Source organism: Amphibalanus amphitrite, unplaced genomic scaffold (genome assembly GCF_019059575.1).
Source record: "Amphibalanus amphitrite isolate SeventyFive unplaced genomic scaffold, NRLGWU_Aamphi_draft 000908F_arrow, whole genome shotgun sequence".
NCBI lineage: Eukaryota > Metazoa > Arthropoda > Thecostraca > Balanomorpha > Balanidae > Amphibalanus > Amphibalanus amphitrite.
The window spans coordinates 253,624-264,101 of NW_024882402.1; the positions used below are offsets into that span (position 1 = coordinate 253,624).

A 10,478-nucleotide genomic window follows, 5' to 3' on the forward strand; every position below is an offset into this window, starting at 1 on the left:
GGTTGGTCTCTAGGCCCTGCTTCTGACTCCTGCTCCTTGGGGTGAGCATGGGTTCAATCCGCTCCTGACTTTATTGAGCCTGGGTTCAGCCTCACTCCTCTCCTAGGTGGACTCGGCACCGGCCAAGTCTTTGCTCCTAATTGTGCTGAGGAGTGACCTAATTTCCTCTCCCAGACTTGTCGCCGGAACTGAAAACGGGTTGAAACTGCGCAGACTATTAGTAGACAACACGCTGTTTTTCAGCCTGGTGTGTGAGCAAAATCCATGTCAACTTGGGCTTTGCAATGGCAAACAGTTGGTGGAACTATGTACTGCGTAGTAAGTCGTTTCGGAAGCCATCTGCCATTCTTGTTTGTATATTTTTCGGACGACCGTGACTTCTGATTACGTTTTCATGGATTCCAACGCCACGTCGCGTTGTGAGCGCGTGTTTTCTCTCACCGCGGTGGATTAAAGTGACGGGGAGATTCGTTGATTTGAGGAGATACTTTTGAGTCTTATTTGAGTCTTATTTGAGTCTTAGGGTTCCTGGCTACGCCACCGTACAGGGTTTCTGGCTACGCCACCGTACAGGCTTTGACTGACAGGTGTTGTAGTTTTTTTCACGCATTAGAAACGTACAGGGCACAGTGATGCAAATGGGGTTCACGAGTGGCCATAAATACGAAAAAGGCCCAAAATTCCAGTTCACTTAATCGAATAAATCGTAATATGGTCAGTCAGGCAAATGTTTGGGGTGTCTGAAAAAGTATGATTTTAATGTTTTTGTCAAAACCGGCCTCGTGTAGGATTGTCAGAAGTCGAGACATTTTCGATGTCGTAAAAATGACTGTCAGGTACTTGAAATTCAAGTGCCGCTAGCGTGCGTGCATATCATACAAACTGCAAAAATTATACATGAAAATGATCCCCGAAACCGGCTGCTTCTAATGCCACGTCATAAAAAGCCGTATCTATTTTGGTTTGACGGTGAGCTAACTATTTGTAATCATGTTGCAACCGCAGTTTTTTACCAAAAATATTTGCTTTCAATTCACCTACAGCACTTCACACAGTGTGTGCCCGTTAGTGCACCATATCATAGCATTCCCTAATCCTTTCTGAGTCGCATCGTGAAAGAATTAAGGCGCTAGCACAGGGCTGACCGGCGCTACAGAAGTTTTCGTCCGGCACAGTCGGGTGCCGCGGCGCAGCGGGCGGCCCGGGCGGCCGCGCCGCCGCGCCGCCCGGACGCCGCGCGGCGGCACCCACTCGCCCACTGCGCGCCCACTGCGGCACCCGACCGCCCGGACAAAAACCTCTGTAGCGCCGGTCAGCCCTGTGCTAGCGCCTTAATTCTTAAACGATGCGACTCAGAAATGATTAGGGAAGGCTATGTTATGGTGGACTAACGGGCACACACTGTGTTAAGTGCTGTAGGTGAAACGGAAGCATTTTTTTCTTAGTAAAAAACTGCGATTGCAACATGATGATAAATAGTCAGATTACCGCCAAAGCGAATGAGATACGGCTTTATGTGACCCGGCATTAGAAGCAGAAGGCTTTGGGGATCATTCTTATGCATAATTTTTTCAATTTGTACGAAATGAACGCAAACCAGCGGCGTTTGAACTTGCGAGTGTCTGACCGTCATTTTACGACCTAGAAAATGTCACAACTTCTGACGATTATACACGAGGCAGGTTTTGACAAAAACATGAAAACCATGTGATTTCAGATGCCCCAAACATTTGTCTACTCGGCCATATCGCAATTAACTCAATTTGGTAAACTTGATTTTTGGGTATTTATGGCCACTCGTGAACCCCATTTGCATCACTGTGCAGGGGGACGATTGAATATAGATAAACTGAAGACAACTAAGGATATAATTAAGTCAAGAAAATGAGCAATGCTATAAGAAGACGATTTGTGATATATTTTCCGGGGAAGTACGCGGAAGCTTCTCACTTCCCAACAAACCTAGTTAAAGATCGGAGTGAAAAAAAAACGTTTGAGTCATGTTGCGGAAATAGTTACACTCGCTCGTCTGCCTCCAGTTCCTACCTCGCCCTCTTTTGTTGTCTTCACACCCCATTGTCTCTATTAGGGCTCGTGTTTTGTTGTCTTCACGACTCATCGGTCCTACCTGCGCGGGTGGCCATTGTTGACCCGTCACTGCTCGCGGCCCGCCCCCGATCCACGGCACGGCCGTGAACTGTAGCGGCGCCAACAGCCCGTCACCGCCGCCAGAACAGAGCGTCCGAGAGTCATCACCTCGGGTGACAAATTGGCCCCCCTCCCCTCCGGTCCGGTGACACGCCGCGCGGCGTCCCGAATGGCCAGACCGGTAGAGCCGCCGGCCGATTTGTCTTCTGCTCTAATGACCTGACCTTGGGTGTGACACGGCGCTTGGTGGGACGCGACGCGCCGCGACCGGCCGCGACTTCCTACTGCCGCCGGCGGCAGACGGCTTGAAGCGGAGTGGAGGGGGAGGGACGCGTCGCAATTCCAGGCCCGCGGGGCAGAAAGAATTGAGATGATTTGATTGGTGTTATTTCTGTTTTAACTATATGAAAGAATTAACTAGGTACGTACCTGCCTAAAATGCCAGAGTTGTCTGTGATCTATGGAACCGGCAACAAAATGAAATAAATAGGATGGAGTTTCAGGTTTGCCTAAACGATGCGTTGACTAATGTTTGACAGTCTACAAATCAAAACTATTGACACGGCATTGTTTCACCAATGCATTCTACCGCCTGGATACACTTTCCCTGTCCATTACGCTCATCCCCACATCCTTGGTAACAAAGCAGCCTCATGACTCGCTGTAAAACTCTACCGACGCCGGCTGGTTTCTGTGACTCCCCGGTATCCTACCCAGCACGGGTGTGTCTCCAACCGGTGCCAGGGTAAAGTTGTCTGCCTGCTGTCCGCTACCTGTCAGCTTTGCCGCCGGTAATGAGATAAAGCCCCGGCGTCCGGTGACAACGTCTGCATTCCGGGGATTGTGGTCGACTGTTTGGTGGTGTGTGGAAGGCGCTTGGTGGCGAGAGGTACGGACATGCGATAGTGAAAGAGACACTTGTGAATGGTTAGGTTTGCAGTGTGTAACTTAGAGTGAAGGCTTTCTGGTGTGCGAGGCGCACTGGCTTTCTTCGCTATTGGAAGAGCGGTTATACGATTTATATCCATTGAATTCTAATATTTTCGTTTTCAGATCGTTTCCGTTCTTATCAAACCCACTGAATTATACAATGGTAATGATTGCTATTTCCGCGCATTAGTTGTAATATCAACCCTTCGGTAAGGCTCACGTAATAAACGATATGCGTCTTATGACGTTAAATGCATGTCGATGACGCAATCAAGGAACGCTAGTTATTTCCGGAACAGCATATTCTGAGGCTTGATAGCCAATTACCAAATTCCCTTGCATGCATCCCGGTTCATGACCTGCAATGTTGATGACATTTTTCAGATTGTTTGGTCTCGGTACTTGCCCTTTCTCATTATCGTAGGTGCTTGTGTTTTGTCTTGTAGGGTCCCGCTCCGGCGCTGTGTCCAATTCTAAGAGTTCAACACCACCGAGTAGTGTTTCGTTCCTGGTTCGTGGCATGCATACCGCTGGGGTTAAGCCGGCTTTGGCCACCTTCCAGGTCATGGCTGCTTGGAGAGCTGCGGTGGCGTTATCAGAATAAGGGAGGGCTTAATGATTTCCTGTTGGTGTCTATGACACTGCTCCAAGCTTATTTTAGGTTTGTTCCTCTCAAATGGCTTGAAGATCGGTCATTGCTCTTCAACTTTGTAGCACAAATGAATCCTGTGAGCCATTGATGATGACAGCTACATTAACCTTTACTTCGGTGTGCTCATCAAGTGAGGTATAAAACAAACTACCAAAGTCAGCGACTGTTTTGCTATGTTTATTGTTTTCTACAGTATTAATGCCGTTACGGGTACATCAGTGTTCTCATCATGACAGCATTTCTCAATTCGCCACATTGCGGCACATACTTAATTCTAATGTTTCCTGTTACAGACAAAGTGCACATCTCTTACTTCTTCCCGCCATGTAACATGTATTATCCTCCACACACTGCGCACCCCACGGCCGACCCCCAATGATATGTGACGATGAGAGCGATGACGTAATACTCGCGACTGTTCGCTATCCCAGGTGTGAAAGACGTGTCGCTTTTCCGCTCACCAAGATCAGATCCAACGCATCAACAACCAACACATGCCCCTCGCACTCATACAAACCTGAACAAGATAAATACACGTGTTAATTAGATCAAAGATCCCGTCTGCACGAGCCATTGCTCCGGGATAGCCTCCGGTCGAAGTTTCGGCGGCTTTCGACTGGAAGTCCACCAGAAAGTCCGGCAGGAGGTCATCCGGGAGTTGCTCAGGGATGCGCGCTACTCCCCGCAGCGGTAACCCGTGTATCGAACGGAAGTCAAGGTGACATTTTTAAGGGAAAAATGTGTTTCGGCTCCTCGCCGCTTGTTGTTTGGCAACGACGGCGACCTCGAGGTCCTCGTTCTCCTCGAAGGGCGTGTCGTCGCTGTAGAGCTGGATGCAGATCGGTTGCCGATGACACCTTCCCGCACCGAAGCAGGCCTTCTTCTGCAGGACGCAGACCTTGCCCTCGGGGCAGCTCTCGCAGTAGGGAACTCTGTTGGAGACGCATAGCGGTGAGAGGGGGCATGGTTTTCCTGGCTGGCAGAGACCTCTTGTGGCGGCGCAGCGCGTGTCGTCTCCACAGCGGAAGCGGACCGTCTTGCAGGGGTGCACGATGGCCTTGCCCGGCTTCTGGCAGGTGTGGCCGCAACCGGTACTGCAGCACTTGGTCTCGCCTTCGCAGTCGTAGTCGCTGCTGCACTCCTCCACACAGCGGCCCTTGTAGCCCTTGACGATGCGCGGGCAGAAGCCGGGCTTGACGGGCGGACACTCCTCCTGGGCGCAGAGCAGGAAGCCCTGGATGCAAGTGCAGCTGTTGCACTCAATGTCGATCACTTCACCATCTTGCTCGCAGGGGATCGGCTTGCACTGGGGGTTGCCGTAGCGATCTTCCTCGCACTTGAAGCCCACCTTGCACTTGGTCTCGGCACAGCCAGGCTTGCGCGGCTTCAGGCACTTGTAGGCGCATCCGTTGAAGCAGCACTTGGCGTCGCCGTCACACTGGGAGTCGAACTTGCACATGTCTTCGCAGCCGCCGATGGGCCGGCTGTCGTTCATGTACTTGGGGCAGTAGCCGCCCTTGGGCGTGGTGCTCACACACTCCGCGTCCAGCACGGGATGATCCACACACTCTGTGCCGGGACCACACTGCAGGTCGGCACACGTCTGACGGAAGTCGGGCTCGACGCAGACGTTGGCGCAGCCGTTGTTGCAGCACCGCTGGCTGCGTGGACACTCGGAGTCGTAGGTGCACTCGTCCTTGCAGAGGCCGCGCTGCGGGCCAGGCTGGATGGCCGGACACCGGCCCGGCTTGCGGACGATCTCGTTGCGTATGCTGCCACAGAAAGTGCTGCAGAAGCCCTGCTCGGTCGCCTTGTTCATGTAGTGCTCCTTCTCGAAGAAGATTGTCTTCATCGGCTGGGATGACGTAGCAGGAGGCTGCTTCTGGACCTGCTTCACAGGCCTCGGTTGCGGCTTCGGCTGGGGCTTCGGCTCTGGCCTGGGCTGGGGCTTTGGCAGTGTGGTTTGCTGCCTGGGCGGCGGCGGCGGAGGTGGCAGTGGAAGTCCGACCCCGGCCCCGCTACCAGACGGCCGGAACTCTCCACTGGGTGGCAGGTAGCTTCCAGGAGGCGGCGGCAGGTACCCTCCGGGCAGTGGAGGCAGGTAACCGTCCGGCAGGCTGTACTGCGGCTCTGCCACCGCCACAGACAGCAGCAGCAGCGCACACACACTCGTCGCCGCTGCCATGACTGCGCGTTTGGAGACGGTCTGACGGACGGACGAGCGGTGGACACGAACGGGTCGGGATCGGGCCTGCACTGTGCCGAGCCGCCGGCACGCCGGCACTTATATTGACCTTCCCCGACCGGTCTACCGAGCGGTGACGTCACGCACGAGTCGCGCGCGCGGTGCCGGGATGGCTCGGGTTGAATCAGCTCACCGGAGCGCTGGCCGACTTCGGACAGGGTGGAGCCTCGGTGGGACCCCCGACCCCCAGGACTCTCCCTAGGACAGGAGGATAATGAACGTCTGTTCTCACATCGGCTCGCCCTGACTCGTCTTCAGCTCGCCCTCGCCCGTCTTGGTCGTCCCAAGTTCGCCCTTGCACGACCCTGCTCCACTTTCGCCGGAGAATTTTGGGCATTGTCCAGTGCGGAGCCGCGGGCCCCTGTTTCGATTTATGATTGGTCAGCTAAGAGCCTTGGTCTAGTTGGCAAGCCAGAGAGCAGAGGCATGCGCCGGCGGGGGCGGAGGGGGACTTGGCACGGTCATCTCGTCCGTGACCTGAGGTCACACGTTGGGCCACCGCCCTGAGTGGCGTGACACTCCCTTCGGTCCCAGGCACCGTGACGTACCGGTCTAGATTTTCCCTTCGATTGTAGGGAGTTTGGGGGACGCTCAGCGTATGCCAGTAGTTGTTAGGTAATGCATCTACGTTTAATGATGTCAACTGTCAATGTCGGTCAGTCCTCTGAAGTTGAGTGCCGGTTTTCAAGTTTTTAATTAAACTATATTAATTTCGGCTTGCTCATCTTGTTGGTTTTAAATGGCGAATTAGCTTTTATTTAAAAGGGTTTACACATCACATCCTTAGTTAGTTCCGGCTATTTATGGAAAAGTCGGTCTTGTGTTTGGTGAATCGCAACAATTATTTTCATTCGCTTAGCAGCTCACAATTATTCATTGTGGGTCATGTAATTAATTTTTGATCTTTTGTTCTTCTATCTGAAACTGAAATTTCATCGAATGTGAGTGGTCTTGTAACTTTCTTTTTGAAATTCAGCACGGTGCGCTTACTTTATGGCGTCCGTCATATATTGCTAGACAGTAGGTATGTGGCTGTGTTCGTGGCTAAGCTTTTTTTACACTACTCAACTTATCGTTCCTGTTAATTATTATCGAATTATCGGCAATGAAAGTCACATGACACTAAGTTTTGGATAATGCTTGACAGTTTATCCCGAGAAAGTCTTCTATCCGTTCCGGGATCCTCTGTTATCGACGAGGTGCATTCTTACCGCTTGCGATATTATCTGGATACTCGCTGCGCGTGGTGAAACTCCTCTGCAGTTGTTGACGGACACAGCAGTAACAATGTGTCGTTTTGGAGCTAACCACTCTTTGCGAATTGTAGCTATATTTCAGGAGTAATTGGCTGCTGGGTTGATGTAAGCTTGACTGGGGTTTTGTGTGTGTCTGGAGGAATATATTCCGTTTGAATTCCAAAGTACTTTATTAAACCAAAATGGTATCACGTCCATTTAAGAACCATAAAAGTGATGCCATGTCACTTGACTCAGCATTTTTCATCAATATCAAAGGCTGTTATCGGAGTCCAATCATCGGCTCCACTTAGCCCTGGCTCTTTATCGCAAAATGTGGGCCTCACTACAGCCCTCCCTGGTCCATTGATAGCATAATTACGCAGTGGCCGGGCCGGTTGGCCAACTGCAGGTCGTCCTTGCTCTGCTTGTTTGTGCCAGGCGGCCTTGCTTGCTATTCGCCTCCCCTCCCTTCCCGGTGCATTCCTCCCGATCGCCCCGCGGTACGTCATCACGACGATGACGTGGGGTGGTCGAACTGGGCCGCTGCCTCCCTCGTCACCCCCCCCGTCCCAAACCCTCCCTACCCTGCCCTCCGGTGCCTGTCCCGCCCCTCCCCGCCCTTCGGTGCAGATGACAAATGTGAGGTGAACATGCATCATGCGAAGTGCCTCGAGTACCCGTCCCGTCTCTCTGGGTCACACTACTGAGCGGTGGCTGGCTGGCGAGCGGCTGGGCTCGTGACTTTACTATTGGCGAAGCAACACACTCGTGTGTTTGGTGTCGTCAGCCCAACGTTATGACGTCTGGACGAATAATTTGGCACAGATACTTTTCTGCTTCCGTATTCAAACCCAATATTTGTTGTGATTTTTATGTTAATTTTGTCGCGATGATTACTGAAACGCTTATCGTATTTGTCGTGACAGTAGTGTCGGTTAGATTTCGTCGGTCCGACAGGACCGCCTGGTTTAGGACCCGCGGCGCCGAGCCAGGTAGGCCGGAGGGGGCGGCACTGGCGCCACTCTGGCGGCGCTCAGTCCAACACCGGGTCACCAGGTGATGGTATCACAGCACCGCGCCCCGAGCTGCCCGGCACAAGGTCACGGTGAGCCCCCTCCCCCCTCCCGGACCTCGCGCCTCCCCCCGGGACCCCGCGCCTCCCCGGCCACGCCACGACGGAGCCAGATAGAATCGGCTGGGACAGAACGTCGGGCCGAGCAGGGGAGATGAAGGGTCAGACTGGAACAGGGACATGAAAGTTTGTCCCAGTTGGCAATCATGTGCAAAATGGCTTTAGTGGTGGTGACGAAACTGTATCATTGGGTCACCCATTTGTGATTGTTAGATTGCTCTAATTGATATTGCGATTGCATGTGCTTTTGCCAACTTCGCATGCTTTAGGCATGTAGGTAAGTACCGGTATTAATGTTGATGACAATTCGTAAATGCCCTTATATGAAATGAGTGCGACTCCGGTCTCTTCCTAAGTTCATTCTCTTTCCCTACTCTATCCTTTCTCTCTCCCTCCCCTCTCTTTCCCTCCCTCCGTCCATATACTCACATCAGACAGCATCTTGGTCGCCGCTCGATGTCAAAACACTCCACCACCACACCCGCCTCCCCCCCCCCCCCGCAGCCCCACGGCTCTGTTTACATACAGCGTGTGAGCAGGGCCGTCGAACGGCCTTGTGAAGCGGGCCACACTGGGTGGAGCCGCTCCTAACGCCCGTGTGTGTACGAGACAACACGATAGGCGCCGGTGGGCAAGTTGTAGTGATGTGATAGGTAGTATGTTAGGTGTTCCTCAAAAGGTAGTAGAAGAACTTTGGCGGGCTTGGCAAGGCAGCCGCTTTGCTTCGTTGAGACATTTCTGTGTACACATTTCTTTTCATTTTATCAGCTCAGCTTAATAATCTTGGCACTGATTGCCAGTCTAAATCGTTTAATGATTTGAAACTCCTTGAGCGGATTTAGGTACTAGCGAAGGGAAGAGTCGATTGTTGAGTCGAGCCTAGCTGGCGGCCCTTCAACCTTTGTTCCTGGGTGGGCCGGGCGTGGCACATACCCCGCGTGCCAAGCTCATTGTGCGATCACATTTAGCAATAGATATAATGGTGGCGAGTGATACGAAAATATGCTCTTTGTACCGGCATGCCTTTTTCCGACGACAACGAACCCGTCCGACTAGAGATACACATCTATGCAGAGATAATACCTAACCGGCCCGTGTGAACCGGCCCTACCAGACGTGCGGCGGGAGGTTTGTATGCAAATGTCGTCTCATGGCTGTCAAAATATTCCGGCCCGCCCCTCTGGCGCGCGCCGACCGCCAGTGCACGTCCTCTTCGCGGTGGATTCCTTCACCCCTCCGGCTGGTTCTGTCATATTGGTATGGGACTTCGTTGACCGTCAGTCCTTGCGAACGTACTCTCAGATCATGTCTGCGTGCGTTTAAGTGCGTGACATGCGTGTGAATCGGTGTTCTGGGCACGTTCTAGCATGGTCTGGATAAACGTAGACTCGAGCTCGTCATTTCGGCTCAGTACGACCGAAAACCTCAGTCAAATGCTCCCATCCTTGGCGGGTTAGTGACCGAACACTGATGTTCTCTGTCAGGATTAGCGTACGAGACCAGCTAAAGTGTAAATCTGGCACGTGGCAGACGTGGGATGAGGTGTGAGAGACGCGGCTGGCTGGACAGGAGACAGTTTGGATGAGGGAGACAGGATATTTCTCGAGATACGCTCCCGCGACTGACACTTGACAGAAGTCGCCCGAAAAAATAATTTGACTCAAGTCTTTGCGCATATTCAATTGTTAGACACCATGAGGTTGCTCCGGTTTTGAGCGATACCTCTACCTTCATTTCTCACCGGCATTACAACTGAGAGTTGCCACGCGTCAGTCGTTACTTTCCATAATCAATGTGTTGTGTGGGTCACCCGTACAGTCACCTGGCCAACAGTCTGATCACTGGACGGGCGAGTTAGAGTGAGTGACAGATGCGTGTTAGTCTGACAGGTGAAGACGCGTGGAAGTGACAGCTGAACACAGCTCTGAGTGTCCGATGGCACGTGCCGAGCGGCCAGTCACCACCGCCACCAGCTGGTTCTTACGTCAGGCACGTGGCTGGATATTTTGGGGTTCTGGTGGTCATATGAAGTATGTCCTGAATAACGGAATATGGTATGCCGAGGCTGTCGTGCTAGCATGCCTACATGTGGCACCGGATTTCTTTTCTTTTTAACGTCTTAACGTCTTTTAA

At 52.4% G+C, this 10,478-nt stretch overlaps 1 protein-coding gene across 1 annotated transcript; it reads right to left on the reverse strand.

Moving 5' to 3' along the window:
* Positions 1-3,893: 3,893 nt before the first annotated feature.
* LOC122367923 (latent-transforming growth factor beta-binding protein 4-like) lies at positions 3,894-5,992 on the reverse strand. The gene has a single exon (XM_043341456.1). The coding sequence runs from the start codon at positions 5,913-5,915 to the stop codon at positions 4,458-4,460; it is 1,458 nt and encodes a 485-aa protein (XP_043197391.1). The 5' UTR covers positions 5,916-5,992; the 3' UTR covers positions 3,894-4,457.
* Positions 5,993-10,478: the final 4,486 nt, after the last annotated feature.

What these genes read in the sequence shown, in the direction of transcription:
- LOC122367923 (XM_043341456.1), bottom strand. Translation starts at nt 5,915, where the DNA reads ATGGCAGCGGCGACGAGTGTGTGTGCGCTGCTGCTGCTGTCTGTGGCG.